At 39.2% G+C, this 20,484-nt stretch overlaps 1 protein-coding gene across 1 annotated transcript in view; it reads left to right on the top strand.

The window, feature by feature from the left end:
* The window catches only part of LOC140238518 (E3 ubiquitin-protein ligase MIB2-like), a 47,957-nt gene extending 28,385 nt beyond the window's left edge, over nucleotides 1–19,572 (top strand). Inside the window, exons 7-17 of the mRNA XM_072318422.1 lie at nucleotides 2,430–2,511; nucleotides 2,934–3,085; nucleotides 4,759–4,907; nucleotides 7,558–7,714; nucleotides 8,994–9,148; nucleotides 10,510–10,636; nucleotides 12,053–12,262; nucleotides 13,280–13,455; nucleotides 15,467–16,145; nucleotides 17,447–17,540; nucleotides 19,343–19,572. Coding sequence (XP_072174523.1) covers nucleotides 2,430–2,511; nucleotides 2,934–3,085; nucleotides 4,759–4,907; nucleotides 7,558–7,714; nucleotides 8,994–9,148; nucleotides 10,510–10,636; nucleotides 12,053–12,262; nucleotides 13,280–13,455; nucleotides 15,467–16,145; nucleotides 17,447–17,540; nucleotides 19,343–19,572 — 2,211 coding nt within the window. The remainder of the gene's footprint in view (nucleotides 1–2,429; nucleotides 2,512–2,933; nucleotides 3,086–4,758; nucleotides 4,908–7,557; nucleotides 7,715–8,993; nucleotides 9,149–10,509; nucleotides 10,637–12,052; nucleotides 12,263–13,279; nucleotides 13,456–15,466; nucleotides 16,146–17,446; nucleotides 17,541–19,342) is intronic.
* The last annotated feature ends 912 nt before the right edge of the window (nucleotides 19,573–20,484 follow it).

The following is a 20,484-nucleotide window of genomic DNA, read 5'->3' as shown; positions in this document are numbered from 1 at the left end:
TGCCGGTTCGTGGATTCAGCGACGAAATATGTGTTTTGAAAGACATTTCACAGAGCAATATTTCAAGAATTATGAAAGTTGAAAGCCTACCTTATTAAGGTTCTAAAGTATTTGTGCTCTTCTTTCAGATTTAGTGTCAATTTGATCATGAATGTTTTACCCTTGACCTTGAAGCCCTTCTGAAAATAGCTGTAAATTTGTTAACTACATTACACACACGACAGGTGTATTATGGCATGATATACTAACTTGTGATTCTTTCACAAACACAAAAGCTTTGTATGGTGTAAATGTATATACTGGAATTAATCTATACATGCTTGCAAGATATGTTACAATCAATTACTTTGTTCTGACAATGACCCTCAATTTATGACCTTCAAAATCATGAGAAATGCGTATTCCTCTCCATAGAGACCTGTATTTATGTACTGAAAAATAGTTGATAATATGGACGTTGTGCCCAACATATAAGATTCTTATTCTAGCCTGTGAAACGCACATTAAAAGGACTGAGAGTCTTCTTTTTTGGGGGATTTGTTCTGTACCTTATGAAAACTTCCAAAATCATTTCAATTCTTATGTATTTTGTTGTTTTTGGAATTTCTTATGTATTTCTTTGTTTTTCATTTTCTAAAGCATAACTGTGTTTTCTTTTATTGGAAATTGTCACAGGCCACTTTTCTACCATAACTAGAATAAAATTAATCAATCAAAGTGATAGATAGTAAAAATGGTCAAGTTTTTATGAGTTTCCAAACAAAGCACTATTTTCCATAGGAAATGCACACAAAATCACAAAATATTACTGTCCCCTTTTTTGATTGAAATTGAGGGTCACTGTCAGAACAAAGTTATTAATTGTAACATATCTTGCAAGCATGAGTGTAGATTAATTCCAGTATATACATTTACACCATAAAAAGCTTTTGTGTTTGTGAAAGAATCACAAGTAATATCATGCCATAATACACCTGTCGGGTGTGTAATTTGTAGTTAACAAATTTACAGCTATTTTTAGAAGGGCTTCAAGGTCAAGTGTATAACATTCATGATCAAATTGACACTAAATCTGAAAGAAGAACACAAATACTTTAGAACCTTAATAAGGTAGGCTTTCAACTTTCATAATTCTTGAAATATTGCTCTGTGAAATGTCTTTCAAAACACGTATTTATATGCAGTGCAATGAGGAAAATGAAGCAATTTATTGTTTTTATCAAATTTTGGATTAAATTTCAAGATCATTATTAAGTAATAAAGGTGTTTTGTAGTATATATTACTGAAATATGCATAACAGACTATGCCTACTGCAAATATCACAGGGCTAGTGCCTTTCATCTTGAAAGTGTGGACATTTGAAATGTCCTCTAAACCCAATATGTGATATTACATGGAAATATGGCCGTTTACGACCATTTTCGGTGGGGTAAATTTGCCATTGAACATTTCGGTAGCAAAATTTCTTTGGTAACCCAAGATAATATAGGTAAATGTCTATCAATACACAAAAATTGATGCCATTCCTAGGTGGGACGAAGGGTGATCCGTGACCTTGAATTTGGCACATTTTTCATTTTTGTCAACTTTGAGGGCGCTCTCCGTAAAAATGGTGCGCATGAATGCCCTGATTTTTTTCAAAATTACTGAGCAAGTCAAAGCCTTCAACAGCATAATATTTTAGAACCTAAGGTGATGAAATGTGGAAGATATTAGCCTCTAAATATGCATTAAAATTTTCGAAATTAACGTTTAACACCATTTTCAGTGACCTCGTGCACGTTAACGAAAAGTCAATTTTGCGTCACAGTTAGTTTTTTTTTGCAAAGACTATAAAGTTCTCTCAATTTCCAGATAATGAACATTTTTGCGTAAATATCTATGCTAAAACAGTCAATCAAAAATGCCTAATTTTCTTTTAACTAATATTTTGGAATGCGCACCGGTTGCTATGTGAGGCTGTATCTTAGCAACCAATTGACCTTGGGGCAAAATATTTTGGGATTTTCCGTCAGACACTTTGGGGAACATTTGGTGCGATTTTTAAGAAAATCGGAGGGGGTCGGGTGACAAGCACTGGATGATTTGACATGGATTGACCCTTTTAACGGATCGTCCGATTCTGCTCAAACTCTCACTGATGTGTTCTACTAATATTGCTGCATTTACTCAACCCACATGTCTATGAAGGTGAACTTGTCCTTTAAGTAGGAAATATGGGAGCCTACAACATACCTTGCAGAATTGTCAGAAACAAGCTTGAAGTGGAACAAAAAATCTTATCCGTCTTATTTACTGGTGTGTCAGTACTATTGGAAGTTGGTTACTCTTTTTGTATCTTGTCAACAATTAGAAAAGACTTGTGCTGTGAGTAGTAGTTAAAAAAAAAAAAAGATGTTAACCCAGTGGCGTAATTTTTGACATCCAGTATGCAGGTAGCTTGGCAGGAGTGACAACAGGTGACGGCCCGAACGACCAGTGTGCGAGTGACTCAGAAGACGAGGAAAGACGTAAGCAACATATAAGAATGACGTTATTTTCCATGTGCAGATATAGAAGTGTCCGATATTAAAAGTTGTTTTTGTTTCATAAATCACCTGAGATTTAAAAAGCCACGTACTGTCAGAAGCACTCGAAAGCATTTCACATCTAGATGATTTGTTGTATTTCACCCAAATTATCTGATTTTTTCATCCTTATTGGCTCAAATTTCTGGGACTCTATCAGGGTATTGTGGTGACGTTTCTATGACATCTAATTTTTAACCACCATGTGAATGAATCAAACTGTATACTCAGGCTTTAAAATGAATCCTGAGATATGTCTGATGCACAATGTCAGTGAAACCTAGTACTCACGATTATTGATTTTTTTTTTGGTTGCTATTTTGTTTATTCAATCAATCATTGATTCATTTTTTTTTCCTGCACAGAGGACTCCATTGGCATGCTAGCTGTCGTGAAGAGAGTGACTCTGCCTGATGACACGCAGGAGCAGAGCGAGGGCGCAGACATTGTGGCCATTAAAGCTGCAGAGGGCGGTCTTCAAGAAGTGAAGGCGCTGCTGAGGCGGCACCCCTCATGGGTACGGACGTTCCGTCTTTCCATCCGTCAGCTGATGCTAAAGCATCCTTGCCTCCCGTATAGACGAGGTTTCCGTGACGAGAATAAACGTGTTGCCCGAGGGGCAAAAACAAGTTGCGTGTGTACTGAGCGCGTAGCTGTAGGGCGCGATACGCACACACCATACCAGCCTGCAGGGCTGGCCTGATGCAATCGCACGCAATGGTGGGATGTGGATGTTGGATGTAATGCTCATGCGCCTGCCCACGCATATGGATGCCCCCATACACAATCTATGCCCCTTAGTAAGTTGAGCCGTGGCTTGATGACTTCATTGGAACCTCATCTATATCAACTCCTCACTAGTGCAAAGAGTGAATAATTTTGCTTGCCACAATTTTTCATGCAGGGGTTATGTAAGACAGTTCTTGAGTGTGCTTCTAAAATTTTCTGCTTGTAGACAAACTGCCAATGGTAATGGGAATTCATGTGAAAAAATGGATAAAAACGTTGATGACATGATTTTTTTTTGTTTTTTGTGATGAATCATTTCACAAGAAATGTGTAAAAATTCTCCCTACTGGGAAACATTACCTGTATATGGTATGTTTGCTTTTATTGTTGCACTCGAGCACTCTCTCCCTCCAGCAATTATGCTGAGTAAAATTATAAAGTAAATCAGTGGCGGATCGGGGGTTGGGGGAAGGGGGAGTGCAACCAGTGCACGCCCCCCTTTATTTTTCGTAAAAATAAAAGAAATTAAAAGAAAAAAATGAAATGAAACCCAGTGGCACCAGAAATATTAGTTGCAACCCCCGTACAGAATTCCTGGATCCGCCCCTGTAAATGATGGCCTCCATTCATTCTCAGGCTCTTTCACCTGTTGAAGACTAGTCCGAGTTATACTCGGGCAGTAACGTGTCTGTGCGAAATGTGTGCTCTAAGAAATTCAGCTTGTCCTCAATGGGTTATTTTCATCTTCTTGTGTTCTTACGCTGCTATAGCTTGCAAAGCGATTTACTGACCTCTAGGGAATCCTCCTATACCTGTATAGTTTGTTAACCATGCAGAATATTTTCAATGTTCACAAGTATCTAATACCACCAGGTTGCAAGGCATGCCAGTGCATCATACTTTTGTGAAATGGGTGCCTGAAAATAGTGAATTGGCAAAATGAGATCTAAATGTATATTTCCATCATGGATCTGGTAACACTTACATTCAAGGTAGTCATGCATCCACAGCAAAAATGTCTTGCAAGAAATTTACAAACAATCATGGAAATGGATGTTGGCAATTACAAATACTTTGACATTGCAATCAGATAATCAGATTACAAAGATTTTGAGACCTGTTCATAAAGAAATAATCGGGCAACAGCCAAAATTCCATTTTGAAACTGTGAGGATGAAATGGAGTATTAGAACCATCCTGCTTTTACTTAATAGTAGCAGATAGTTAAATTCCAGACATAAGTACTGTGTTGTGAAAGTGAGAACCCAATTTGCACAGTGAAGCACAGTATGAGTGGTGGACAGAATACCATTGAATTAATATATGATGTCCAGTTGGTTAGCAATATTATTTTCTTTGAAGTGGCCATATTTCTTAAAAGGCAGGACCACTTCTTTGAATGTTTCTTGTGATGCTACAACAGTATATTAATCGTTTGAATGTAATGAATGTGCTGGGTAGGTCAATTCCCGCCATGAGGAAAAGACCCCCCTGCAGCTAGCAGCATACCGCGGGTTCCTGGATGTCGCCCAAGCCCTGGTGGTGGCTGGTGCTGACCTTGAGGTCAGAGATGAGGATGGGGACACTGCCCTCATGTTTGCTGTGATCGGGTGAGTTAGCTGGCATTTCTCTTCTCATTCATTCATTCATTCATTCATTCATTCATTCATTCATTCATTCATTCATGCATTCATTCATTCATTCATTCATTCAGTCAGTCAGTCAGTCAGTCAGTCAGTCAGTCAGTCAGTCAGTCAGTCAGTCAGTCAGTCAGTCATTCATTCATTCATTCATCTATTCCTATTTCCATTTGTCAATCTGTTAATTCATTCATTCATTCATTCATTCATTCATTCATTCATGCATTCATTCATTCATTCATTCATTCATTCATTCATTCAGTCAGTCAGTCAGTCAGTCAGTCAGTCATTCATTCATTCATTCATTCATCTATTCCTATTTCCATTTGTCAATCTATTAATTCATTTATTCATTCATTCACATTCATTCATCCCATCCATCGATCAATCTATTCATTCATTTGTATGTAATAATAATAATAATACATACAATTTCTATAGTGCTGTTCTCCACTTTGATTAAATGCTCAAAGCGCTTTACAATTGTACATCAAAGCAAACAGACTGAAGATACAAGTACATCACTGTAATAGAAGAAGATGAAGAAGCAGAAGGAAAAGAAAAAAGACATGAAAGTCTGTCTTCAAAAGACACTGGTCTTCAAAATACACTGCTAAACAAATAGGATTTTAAATTACTCCTGAAAGATGTTATAGTGCTGGAGTCTTTCAGCTCACGAGGAAGTGAATTCCACAGTGTTGGTCCAGCATGAGCGAAAGCTCGTTCCCCCCAAGATTTCCTAGAAAACGGAATATGTAAGAGACCTGAAGTTGAGGATCGAAGAGTTTGTGAAGGTTGGTATTGACGAAACAAACAAACATTGTAATCAGCAGCTGTTCCCTCAATAACATGATAAACCAAAAGAAGTATCTTAAACCGAATACGCTCCTGTACAGGCAACCAATGAATACTCTTCAGGATAGGTGTGATATGACTGTGTTTACTTGACAAAGAAACAATATGTGCAGCGGCATTTTGTAGCTTTTGTAATTGGGCAATTTGTGAGTTTGGTAGATTGAAAAACAAACCATTACCGAAATCAAGGCGTGAAGAAATAAGTGCATGAACAAGTTTTTCCGTGGCAGAGCGAGTCAAATACTTGCGAATAAAACCACAATTGATAACGGACTGATTTAGAAATGTTGGTGATTTGATCAGACATAGCCATGTGAGAGTCAAACATAACACCCAGATTGCGACATGACTTTGACAGAGGGATATCATTACCTACAATCGAAATAGAATTAATATCCAACTTATTCAAGTGAGATTTAGAACCAAAAAGGATAAATTCACACTTGCTGTGGTTTAGAAGCAGTGAGTTAGACCTCATCCAAGCATCAATATCAATGATGCAATTTTCTAGACAGCGCAGTGCATGAGATGCTTGGATTTGATGCGGTGTAAAGATACAAAAACTTGTATGTCGTCTGCATATAGATGATACCGAACAGAATGACTTTGAAATATTTTCCGCAGACCGATCAAATAGATAGAAAAAAGGGTGGGCCTGCCAACAGAGCCTTGAGGTACACCACAGCCTAATGGCTTTGAGGACGTTGTGACACCATTCAAAAGAACACACTGTGAATGGTGTGATAGGTATGATTTAAACCATTCGAGAGCCTGTCCCTGGATACCCAAACTTGTAAGTGTATTGACAATCGATTGATTTATTGATTGATTGATTTAATCATTCTTTCATTCGTTCATGCATTTTTTTCATTCAAGCATGTTCATTCATTTATCCATTTATCCATCCATTCATCCATGCAACCATCCATTCATTCATTCATTCATTCATTCATCCATACATTAATTCATTCATCCATCCATCCACCCATCCACCCATCCATCCATCCATCCATCTATCCATCTATCCATCCATGATTGCATCCATTCATTCATTCATTTATTCATTCATTCAGGTGGCACTATGTGTCTGGTTGATACAAGTTGTACCTTTTGCCAACTTTAGCTAGTCACGCATGATGAAACACAAAAAGAGATGCATCTTTCACGAGACGTGTGAAGGATGGACTCCTTCTCCGGGATTTCAACCTCGCCTTTCTCGTGGGGACGTGACAAAGGATCTGTTACAAGAGTGAGAAGTTTCTCTCTCTATCTCGCACTGATACAGGCTTCATAGACTCATCACTGGCCAAACGTGAATAAGGCCCTAGTGAGCCAGAAAAAAGTTACACTCTGACTTTCGTCAAGCAATTCCGAAATACTGTAGAAGTGGACATTTTTGCGGTGGTAAAATTTTCACGCAGTTCGCGCAACCAGACACCAACGCGGAATAAAAGCATATGAATATGTTTGCTCGCTATTTGTTCTAGCAGTTCATGTCTTGATTCCACGGAAATAAAAAACATGCAAAACTCATCCTAACCGGCTGAGCGTGAAAAATTACTCATGCGAAAATATCCACTTTTACAGTATTAAAATTTTCATAATACCTCAAATTATACCCTGATGTCTAACCCATATGAGAAGAACCTGAATTATGTCATTGATTGCGGAGGTTTTGTGTCAAATTCAATTCTTGATATGTAGCAATTTGTGCCCACCGTTTGATATTCTACACCTGTGACACTCATGTTGTTCCAACCAACAGGAATAAGCCAGAGGTCTTGAGATTTCTGATCGAGCGTGGTGCAGACATCAATGTCGTCAGCAACGAACGGCGCTCGGCACTCCACCAGGCCGTTTCCCGTGGCTTTACAGAGTGTGCCAACATCTTGCTGGATTGTGGCTGTGATATCAACATTAAGGTACAGGGATTTGCTTCTCTAACCTGTGGGGGAATTTCTACAGTGCTGTCCTAAATGACGGTGAAATTTTGCCACTTTAAACCCATCTGATAGAGATGAGGGGAGGGTATCCTTTTCAAAATTGGTTTCTAAGATTGATGTGCAGAGACTCCAACCCCATCCATCTCCTAAACTTGAAATTGTTCTGCCTGGAACCCTAGCAAACTGGAAACTGAACGGATGAATGTGTGCGTGATATTATGAGGGAGCAGTACACATCACAAGCGCGAAGTGTGATATCTCTTGTGGTCAGAGTCGGACACTGGATTCTACGGGTATAAAATGCTTTCTGATGCTATCTTATCCATATTTTTGAATACACATGACAAGATATAAAATTGGGAGCGAGAAGGCTAAATATTAGGAAAAAGAAGGAAGAAGTACATCTCCAGAGGGAGACACATAGCTAGAGCAGGAGAATTTCAATTCAATTTAGAGAGTGAGAGAATTTGTGAAAATAATTTCGAAGCCGGAAATCTCCGGCCAATTCGCACAACAATCTTTCTTTTTTTAATATTAGTAAGACATTTCAGAGAATGTTATGCTCAGCAGTGCAATGATGTTCCTGTGTTAAATGCTGTAAATGTCGCTGTCCTCACGCAGTCAAAGTTTTGCTCTCACTGGCTCAAAAGCACAATTGCAGGTTCTCAATTGCATGTTATGCAATTATCTACTAGTATGCTTTTCATTATTCCCTAAAATAAACGAAAAAAAAAAAAGAGACAGACTTTGATATGACATCTGTGTGATCTCCAAGATTCGCAAAAGTAAAATGCGCATGAAAGTTTTTGTCATCTCTGTTGCAAAGGTTAGGCTCATGTGCTGGATTGAAATGTATAGTACATTATTTGCAGTACATGCTCAAGGTATGCTCAGGCATGCGTTCAACAAATTCCCATATCATCAATGCATTTTGCATGTAGTATACTCATAATTTTTTTCATGGTCGGCTCTACACTTAAGTTTCACGCCACAAAAATGCATTGGACTCCAATTCCTGAATGTTTCATGCTGCAAATGCATCTGGTTTTACAGTGCTTTGGGTGAATAGCAGCACATCATTGCATGTTGATCATTCATCATTTTTACTGAAAGTTTTGCATTAATTTGGAAAAAAGAAAGGACAAAAATTAGTGGAGTAAATCCTATTGATGCAAAGGCTCTCTTGTAGCAATTGATTTTATTATTTTTTTTCTGGTGTCATTCCTTGTAATATTTTTCTTTTTTTTTTACGTGGCAGGACAAATTTGATGACACCGCCCTCCATGATGCGGTGGCCGTACGTCAGGGCGACATCATGGAGTTGCTCGTCAACAACCCAGCTGTAAACATGCGGCAGACCAACAAGAGAAAGTACAATCCGGTGCAGTGGGCGGCCCTAAAGGGAAACCAGTAGTGAGTGTAACAGTATACAAATGATGCATAAACTCTAAGTGCGTCATTACGAATTGTGTGCGTTAGATAGAGTAACTAAGGAATTGTTTAACCCATGAGGCACAGCCGAGTGGGTTTAGACTGGATTCAGTAGTTACCACATGCACACTATTCCCTCTGATGCGTGCAAAGACTTGTGCATCATCTGTTTTATAGAATGATGGACAAATTCTTGCCAGAAATGCATCGTAACAATCATAATCTTGGAAAATTACAGATACTTGGCAAATTTACTTGATCCATTTCCTTTTGTCTTGTCATACAGATGCCACCATTCATCAGTAATAACAAATTTTGTCCCCCCCCCCCCCAAAAAAAAAAAAAAAAAATTGTCTTGGCCCGAAATAGAAACAATCCACTTTGAATCTCAGTTGCCCAATTAGGCCACCAAAAGATAATGTAATTGGAAATTAGGTGTCCCAACATCAATTTTTGGTGGCCCCAGACCTAGACCTCTATGCCACCACTAATGTTGATCCCTGATACGTTGTATATAATATATACAAACACTCCGTGTATGTGTGTAGATTCATGTAACTTATGCTCTAATTTGCACAATGAATGTCTTATTTTGAGCACAGCATGAGTCGAGAGTGTCCATTCACTTTGTCTTCCAGTAGTTTCTGGCAAGTCTTGGATGACTGGAAATATTCACAGTATATTGATTTTTTTTGTGTATTTTGCACTATTTTTGTCTAGTGAGAATTCTATAGTCAGCCAAAATATCTTCACAATGTGCTCTGCACATTTTTGAACGGGTTGAATCATGCACTTTGTTAGTGGTACCCCCTTGGTATGTGTGTATGTGCATGTGCCCTAGTACTATTAGAAGTATTCATTTGAGTGCATGTGTGTATGCTAGTCCCGTGCAGGCAGTCCACATCAATGGATTGGGCAGTATACAGTATGATGTTTCATACAAGGAAATGTATTCTTTTTGTTGTGAATTAAATGAAAACCTACAAGTAAGCATTTGTGCAGCACTAATTCAAAAACCTGTGACTATGTTTTTGAGTCACTCGGTAAAAAAAAAAACTATGTATTTGTGGAAAAATATCATGTTTGCAGTTAGTGACTGCTTAGATGTCCTATAAAAGTGGACATTTTCGCGCATTTCGCGCAACCAGAAACTAGCACGAAAATAAAGCATGCGAATGTTTCTGCTGCCCGTATGTTCCAGTAGTTGATGTCTTGATTCCGCGGAATTAAAAGCACACGAAACTCTTCTTGCACGGCTGAGCACAAAATCGGTCGTGTGAAAATATCCACTTTTACAGTATTAGCCAGGGTCCTTACACATTGCCGTCTTGATTCCCTCACAGCGCTATAACCCTCATGATTGCAAAGGATCCCGACATGGCCGGAGTGCCAAATGCCGAAGGCTTCACGCCACTCCACATCGCCGCCATGAACAACTACCCCGACATCGTCAGAATACTCATCGTAAAGGTGAGTGAACTTCTTGACCTTTCACCCCTTTGCACTACTGCGAAGTTGCAATTAATGCTCTCTGTTCCCCCCACCCGACAGCCATGTTTCTACATACAGTGGTGCACAACTACAGCTTGCATTTTAGTATCTCATTTTTATTGATACATGCTTAAAATAACTGTACTTTGTACAGTAAGCTTGTTCGTCGTAGTTGCATTAACATAAAATCACAATGGTGTGGTCATTTTTTTGTAGAAAATATGAACAAACCTGAATAATGATAATTGTTAGCAATATTGTATTTTTTTCTGTCGTGATTTCACAAAAGCAGAGTGATGTGAATGAGGAAGTAGAGGAATATTACCCCCCCCCCCAAAAAAAAGAAAAAAAAAGAAAAAAAATCATATTTAAAAGAGTGCTTGACCTAGCAAAGGGTTGGAAAAGTTTTCCTTGTGTAAAAACTCAAGAGTGATTAGATTTCTCCAGTATTTTGTAAATTTTATTCTATTATGGTGGCATCACAACCTTTCTGAGTTTTTCATTGATATGTGTGCATTCACTATTAAAAGCTACAGTATACATATACAGTATGTCCCCCCAAAAAATTACAATCAAATTTTCGCATTAATAACACCCAATATGATCAAACTGTCTAAATGCTTCTTCAGGGTCTTAAAACATAACATCTTAGCTCTGTTTTGCAGAAAACCCCATTCAATTTGGTTAAGCGGTCACAGAGAAATGTGAAAAGTTGTAAAGCATGTCATGACTCTGATTCTTGCAAGTTTAGCACTTCGATGCTTTTGTGTGTGAATACAATAGACAGAACTTGGAGGGAAGAGATTTTTGACATCCTCTTCAAAATTCCTCATTTCTCTTTGGCCACTGAAGCAAATCGAATGGGGTTTTCTGTAAGATGTGGGCAATGAGTTATAGTTTCATACCCTGAATTTGCATTTCAATTGATTCAGTACTTTTAAAGATATCATTTCGGATGGTCCCGTTGAAATTTTTTTTGGACATACGGTACTGTATGTGCAGGGAAACTTCCCTTTTAATAATATTAATAATTATGATAGTGGCTACTTGTATAGTGCACAGGTCCACATTTCAGTGCTCATGGGGCTTCAAAAATGAAAAGATAGATATATACATGTATGCATGTTCCAACTTCAATGAAGAAGAAAATGGCAAACAACAAACAAACACATACCCGATAAAAAAAACAATTGTTCCGAACATTAAAGACAGCAATTATTGTCCTCAGTGTGAGAGATTTGAATGTTTCTGTAGATGACAGTTGCCTTAACTGAATAGGTAACTGATTCCTGAGTTTTCATTCCATAACAGAGAGAGCAGGATCATGCCATCCATGTTTTATCGTACAGTAACAGCTACTAATTATAGCCACGTGATTTGTCATGTTATCATCAGGGCAGCTGCAATGTAAATGCGCTAACTCAACAACGACACGCTCCCCTGCGTCTGGCCGTCGGGGCGGGGCACGTCGAGGTTGTCGAAACCCTGCTCAATCTTGGTGCCAACGCCAATATCACCGATGCTGATGGTGACACGAGTCTGCATGTCGCCCTCTTGAGGCAGGTCATATATCCGGAAGTTCACGAGACCGTTCCGCTCGAAAAGGTATTCCCTTCACAGGGGCATTCTACAGCCTTCACAGCCTGGAGCAAAGATCTTATTTCTGCAAAAAACACAGCTTAGTATAAGAAGTATTGGAAAATGAAAATGTAACAAAGATATTATGGCTGCTTATGGTACACATTATACCTCCAAAGAAATAAAAAGCGTTTATTAAGGATTCCAATCACATTTTTATCATATTTTGCAATCACAGAATCCAGACATCTTATATTACAATGTGTTGGTATCTTGTGCTTTTAGAATGAAATTACCCGCACATGATGCTGTGTATAGTTATCAAATTTATTGCAATGAAATCTAACTGTGATTCATAAACGGTACCTTCACTTTTCATAAATCAGACTACATTTGTAAACATTTCCACTGTGAATACAAGAACCCAGATAATTTGTTTTCACTATCAAGTGCAATGTTTTTTTTGTTCAGTTTTTACTGAAACATGATGCAGCAAGATATAACTGCACAATCTTTTGTCTTTTTATCCTACTACAGTATATTTATGTAAGTGATTACTGCACATGTATGCACACACACATACATTAGAAAAAAGCAGCAACAAATGATACTCACTAGCCAGCCGCGGTCACACTGGCAAAAGATCGCCAAGTTAAAGATCGCAAAGTTTCACTTGCGAATGTTCAAATATCCCTAGTTACCCACATAGTTTGTACACTGTAGAAGATTGGTTATCTGAAAAGTAAGTTCACTGTGGTATGGAGCGAAGACTTATCCACTTCGAATTCATGAAATTCTTCTGTTGAAATGTTTTCATTGCAACTGATTGACAAACTGTCCCACATCGACGTAAATAAGCACTGAATTGATCGGTGTTTTAGTAGTAGCCAAGATAAAAAATCATGGGCGTACGTATTTGAGCAGGATTCGAACCTAGTATGTCCTCCTGATCTCCAGACAGGCGTCATCTCCACTAGACCACAGAGCTTTCGCCTGACAGCAAGTGCTTATCCACTGTCTTAATCTCACTTCGACAATTTGCAGATTAAGGCGCGTATCCCAGACCAGTCGGTGGCAACATCTGGTCTTGCCCTAGCATGCCTCCTGGTGGAGCACGGCGCCAATCTCCAGCACGTGAACAACAATGGGCACACTCCGCTGCAGTTGGTTCCAGACAACAAGATATGCGCTGCTCTCAGACACTTTGTTCCCAGACGAAAGTAAGTTGGATTATTGTGGTTGTCGCATATCCAGAGCTGCCAATTCTCCCTGATTCTGCAGGAGTCTAACTGAAAATGTCAAAATCCATTCATGTCTGAATAAGAGAATATTAAAATCTCCATAATTTGGGAATTATTTTCGCCCATTGAAATGCGTGTAACACACAGATACGTGTATCTCTCTGATTTCTGTGTGGAATCTCCCTGATTTGGATGTTGGAATGCTGGCGGACCTGCATATCCAGGGGCGAATCCAGGAATTCCGAAAAGAGGGAGCACCTTTACAAAATTAAAATGGGGGCGCACGCACCCCCCCCCCATTTTTTTCTTTTTATTTCTTTTGTTTTAACAAAAACTAAAGGGAGGGGGGCGCCCGGTGTACTCCCCCTGGATCCGCCACTGCATATCTATTGTGCATCCTCAAATTCATTTCAGACAACAGGGTCCTGGTAATTAGTCTTTTTATCCTAGTTGTTTATCAGTTAGAAATAATGAAATTGTTTGTCTTTGTCTGATTATGATTCATTTTCAGATGGCTTAGAGTCATACTTGCAATTTCAACAATTTTGCAACAACGCTTTCCTAGTTATTAGTATTCCTATTTCTTGATATCAGGGGCGTAGATTATGCAGTTTGCAATTTGCAGTTTGCAGTTTCTATTTGCAGTCTCAAGACAATTTTTTAACAGCACCTATCATGTCACTTCACAATTCATCCCTTTTTTTGGGGGGAGGGGGTCTGATTTCATGCACAAGACTTTATTATGTACAAATGTATGTCACCACCAGTCTTTACTGCTGTGTCTTTTGCCCCTGTTATACCATATCAGTTGATATACCATATTTGCATCAATCCGACAATGCAAATTTTTTGTCCCCGCCGAACGAGTTCGAGCAGGGGACTATGAAACGGGCTCCGTACGTGTGTGTGTCCGTGTGTCCGTCCGTCCGTCCGTCCGTCCGTCCGTCCGTCCGTCCGTCCGTCCGTCCGTGTGTCCGTGTGTGCGTCCGTGTGTGATCAAAATGTTCAAAATGCTACTCCTTCGCCATTTCTAACCCGATTTTGATTCTGTTTGCTTTATATGATAGCACTACATGGGAGCTTTGAAACTTCTATACAGAATTTCAGTTGTGACCTTTGACCTTGACCTTTGACCTATATTGTACATTTTGCTTCAAAATGCTACTCCTTCGCCATTTCTAACCCGATTTTGATTCCGTTTGCCTTATATGATGGCACTAGGTGAGGGCTTCAAAACTTCTACACAGAATTTTGACCTTTGACTTCTTTGACCTTTGACCTTGATTTTTGACCTATATTGTACATTGCCTACAAAATGCTACTCCTTCGCCATTTGTAACCCGATTTTGATTCCGTTTGCTTTATGTGATGGCACTAGGTGAGGGCTTCAAAACTTCTACACAGAATTTTGACCTTTGACTTCTTTGACCTTTGACCTTGATTTTTGACCTGTATTGTACATTTTCCTACCAAATGCTACTCCCTCGCCATTTCTAACCCGATTTCGATTCCGTTTGCTTTATGTGATGGCACTAGGTGAGGGCTTCAAAACTTCTACACAGAATTTTGACCTTTGACTTCTTTGACCTTTGACCTTGATTTTTTTACCTATTTTGTACATTGGCTACAAAATGCTACTCCTTCGCCATTTCTAACCCGATTTCGATTCCGTTTGCTTTATGTGATGGCACTAGGTGAGGGCTTCAAAACTTCTACATAGAATTTTGACCTTTGACCTCTTTGACCTTTGATCTTCATCTTTTTACCTATATTGTACATTTTGCTACTGAATGCTACTTCCGGCGGGGACATATATTACGCACCGCGTAATTTCTACTTTTCCTTGTTTTCTCTGTCCTTAACCCTGAATGAGCTTTGGTCATAAATTGGCATGCATGCAGACTTGAGTGCTTTCTTTGCCGATTGGCACAGATATCTGAAAAATGAAAAAGGCAGTTAATTCTCAATGCATCTGTCACTTACCTGTTAGACTACAAGGAGCGCCTTCGACAGACAGACAAATCCAGTTTCCCTCAGGGGCCCAAAAGCCTCAAAGCTCCAAGCCTGAATCTCCACACATTGAGATGCAACAGCAGAAGATGAATTTCTACCAGAGGCCAGCAGCAGCAGCTGCCACGCCCAAATCCTCCAGGCAGTCGAATGAGAACAGAAATCCAAGCACATCAGTGACTCCTGAGCAGATCCGTATGCAGCGTGAGAAGGAGAGGTTCCTGCAGGAGGAGTATTGTCCCCAGCAGCGAACGGACATTCGTGGCAGCAAGTCTGGCGGTGGCGGCTGGCAGAACGACGGAGAGGAGTCGGAGGTGCAGCCTAGGGAGCATATAGCCAGGCAACGGGAGAAGGAGGCGAAGCTGTGCACCCCGGACACCAGCCCTTTGCCGCATCCGAGCCGAGCCGCTAATATCGCCCGCTTCCTGCCACAGCTCACCCTGCCCGGACAGGGTACCCCAGAGGAGTGGGCCACTCCTGAGGGTCCCACCCCGACACCAACTCCGACACCGACACAGAAGGTGCTACAGCCCAACCTGGCCCGCTGCTGGATGCCGCGCTGCACCGGGAGGGTGGCCGACGCACAGTTTCTTCCTTGCAATCACATCAGCGTCTGCCTCAAGTGTTCTGAGCTCTTCAAGCGCTGCCCCGAATGCAGGGTAACATTCAAATACTGTAAAATCAGAAACACATTCACGGCATGAAACTTTTGCAAAATGCTACTTGCATTCAATGCATTGTGTGGACGAGAATTTTTGCGTGCATTTTACTTTTGCGAATCTTTCCGCCTTGCAAAATTCAAGAAAGTTTCATGCATGCGAAAATTTCTGGCTCTACAGCATAGACCCTGCTGTCATTAGAAGTTTGCATGGCTCACAAATTAATCAGTGACATAGCTTTACTGTACAGGTGTTATACAACATCCGCAACACTTCGGCAACACTGACACACACACACACACACACACACACATCTCAGGACGTGGCAAGTTGTGAAATAGTATTCCTCCAGTTGTATGGCTGTCCTTGCTGCAGTGTTTATTTCGTTGGAAAGAAATTCCTGCCACTTCTTTGTGTTCATCTGCTCATTTTATTTTCGGTTTGCATTTTCCGAGGAAAGATTCTTGTTGATATGTTCTGTGTAATGAACAGATTGTTAAAGGGAATTTCAAGCGTTATGAAATTAGGCCTTTCCAAAAAACACCATCCCCCAAAATAAAAACAAACTAGCAAGTTTTTATACCTGACTGGTTTCCACGAGAGTTCCTATTACATACACAATGGATTAATGCTGAGCCCCAAGTATCCTTTATAAACACAAGTATAGATTGGATTTAGAGGATTCTTTGTGCTTACAGTAAGAGTTGCTGTAAGCGGTCAACCCTGAGTCAGCTGATATCAAAGTGTAATGTCGTATTTCTCTGGATCAGTACCAATTTCTTTTCTCTTACTTTGCGAGAGAAGCTTCTGCCAGAAAATATATGTCTATTTAAATTAATGCATTCTTTTGTCGAGTTTTTTGTATGGCAACTGACTGACTGCAAGAATCGAAAGTATTATATATGTTTGTTAGTTGTACAAGTTAACAGCTGCAGCCAGTTGTGTATTGGTTCGCCAAAGGCAGAAGAACGTAACAAGAGATGCACACTGTGTTATTATTGTGTACCCAGGCCGATTGAGTACACATGTATTTGATTTGAACCCATTTGCGTGGACATCTGACCAAACTTGACCTGTGTGTTAAATTACTTGCAAGCATTAGAAAATAACCAGCTTTTAATAGAAATGTAACTCATGAAGACAAGGAATTTTTATTGGCTCACTTTCCAGATCCTTTGTAACATCATTTAATGTCAATATTTTGAGTTTCTTTTAAAGAGATAATCTGTTTGTCCTGTCTTCGAAGGCAGCATAGATTGAAATTGTCCTTTGTCTTACTTTCTGGTGCACTGTGTATCCAGGCGGCTGTATCAGACGTGCAGCAGCTGGGCAGAAGGATTGATTCTGTCACCAATGCAGACCCATCCATGGGACAACAGTGGGCACCATTTACTGGTGAGACAATTTTGACTGGTGGTAGCAATCCGTGAGGGCTTTTACACTTAAAGGACTAATTTAAAGAATTAACTTAATTTGCAGATGAAACAAAAATCCAGCATTAGTGCTTCAAATTAGTTCTAAAATGTGAGTTTGGGATAGAAACAACCAATGTAAAAATTTGAACCAGTATAATTGATTTTAAGTATTGTTAAATATACAAAATGTGAACAATAGATATGATAAAAATGTTTCCAGAGTAAACCGTCTACAGTTAGGGTTTATTGAGAAAAATAGTGATATCTCCTTATACTTTAGGCTTCATTGCGAAATTGTTATATGGTAGGATGTTTTTGTGATACAACTGACCAACACTTATGCATCAAATGTGATATCTTTAACATTTTTTAAATCACTGCTCCCAAAGGTAAACAGGACCTTTAACGAAGAACTAATTTGTTAGCACATTTCTCAACACATTTATTGCCAATTTGTATGATTTTAATTTTCCTTTTGTTTTGCAAGTTTGAATGCAATTTGAAGCATGTTCGTTCCCAGTGTGCTTCCCAGACTTCTTGGTCAAGGGCTGATTTCGAATATCTGAAAAAATGGCAAAATCCAATATTCAGAGATTTTTTTTCTCGAATGTGGTCTGACAATGGAGCCAAAAACCATTCTTGTGCAGATTGTGTGTAGTTCACAATACGCAAATACTGATTCGGGCACAAGATATACACTGTACTTTTGCATGTCTCGAAAAACCACAAGCTGACTATTGTTCATTCTAGCAAAAGACTATTGACTGCACCTTTGGCCAATCAGAATCACAGATTCATCAAATGAGGCATATAATAATAAATGAACCCATTGAGGGTGAGCTGATTTTGCTGTAACACATATTTCCTATAAACCCCTGCCCGTATAATACTCAGGACTAGTCTCCAAGGGTTAATATCAGGCAACATCCAGCATGCTCTCTGGTTGTCAAGGGAATACCCCATGGTGGTTAGCCCACAATTTCACAGTGGTATTGCTCTGTGATTAATATGTTAGTCAGCTAGTATTGCGCTAAAAAACACACATCAGTACCCACTTGGTAAGGCATACACTTTTTTTTTTTTTTTGGGGGGGGGGGAGACCTTGTTATGTTGATACAACAGATTCTGTTGGTGAAACTCCTCCTTTAGCTTGCCTGACCACTGTGCAGTTAAAGGACAAGTCCACCTTCATATACATAAGGATTGCGAGAATGCAGCGATATTAGTAGAACACATCAGTGAAAGTTTGAGGAAAATTGGACAATCCATTCAAAAGTTACGAATATTTTAAGTATCTGCGCATTCTCTGCTGGAAGAGAAGACTACTACAGTGTATGATGTCACATGCGTACAACTATATAAGGAAAATAAAAAGAGAATTTCACAAAACTTTACCTTTTGAATAAAGTGCACATTTCTTCAACTTGCTGCTGATGTATGTTAAGGGTAATATTATTCCCCCCTGCCTTCTGAAAGAGAGAAGTCGAGGGTTTTTTTGTTATGCGAGAAAAATGGAAATATTTTGGATTTTCTTTATTCTTTCTTTGTATCGTTGTACTCATGTGACATCACAAGCTACAGTAGTCTTTTCATCCAGCCGTGATCGAGCAGAAACTTCAAAAATTCATAACTTTGAAGGGATTGTCCGATTTTGCTCAAACTCTCACTGATGTGTTCTACTAATATTGCTGCATTCTCTCAACCGACATGTCTATGAAGGTGAACTTATCCTTAAAAGTTGCTTATATGTCTCTTTGTATGTTTCTTTGTTTATACCTGCAGACTCTACTACCCTTAGTCGCATGATGACTTCGGAAGTTTCAAAGTCTTTCCTGATTATGAAGATCAAGAAGTACAGGGAGGAACTGGAATGTTCGCTCTGCATGAGCAATCGGAAAGACTGTGTGCTGCTGTGTGGCCACAGGTTTTGTGAGCAGTGCCTCAACAAGCTACTGATCCAGGAGTGTCCCAATTGTCGCGTAGCCATACAGAAGATAATCAAGGTGTACTAGGTGCCTCTGTGTGTGTGTATGTGTGTGCGTGTGTGTGTGCGTGCATATGTGCAAGTAAATGCAATGTCTCTTTATTCATGAATTACTTTATAAGCTGTTATTTTCGCGAGGATTTAATGTTTTGCGAATTTCACAAATCATTGGCTGTTGGACAGCAAATTTAACAAAACGTGAAAAAAGTCACCATGCACTGGGTTAATAGTGCTTTTGTGTCAATTGGCATAAACAACATCTTGCGAAGATTTCTGTGACCTCATCATTCGTGAAAATAGCTTTATGCTAAAATAACAGATTATAGGCGAGGGTTTGATTTTTGCGAATTTCGCGAATAATTGGCTGTTGGACAGTGAATTTAACAACACGCAAAAAGGTCACCATGTACTATATAGGTTAATAGTGCACTTACGATAATTCACGAAAACGTTATAATATGAAAATATCTGTGATCTCATTCGTGAAAATAGCTTTATGCAAAAATAACAGCTTATACAGTAATATGCATCATGTAGAAGTTATAAATTACATGAAATAGATCTGACAAAAGAATAGTCTTCAACAGGTTAAAAGAGGGAATAAGCAAACACAAAGACCTTGAATATGATTTTATGGACCAAAAATTCCAGATTAGAATATTGTGATTGCAGCTGGTACAAGAATGTCTAGAATTAATGTGATGGACAACACATTCCTCAATATGTTCTTGACTACTGTCGAACAAGATATTTTCACGGCATGAAATTTCTCGAATTAGAGCCGACGGCCTTTTTCACGGCATTAAATTTTGGCGAGTTGCTTCTTACATGCAATGCATATTGTGTAGACAAGAACATTGGAGTGTGTTGTAATTTCGTGAATCTTGGCTCTCGCGAAATTCGTAAAATTAAAATGCATGCAAACATTCCTCGTTTTTCA

Source organism: Diadema setosum, chromosome 15 (genome assembly GCF_964275005.1).
Source record: "Diadema setosum chromosome 15, eeDiaSeto1, whole genome shotgun sequence".
Taxonomy (NCBI): domain Eukaryota; kingdom Metazoa; phylum Echinodermata; class Echinoidea; order Diadematoida; family Diadematidae; genus Diadema; species Diadema setosum.
This window is presented reverse-complemented; position numbering and strand designations above follow the sequence as displayed.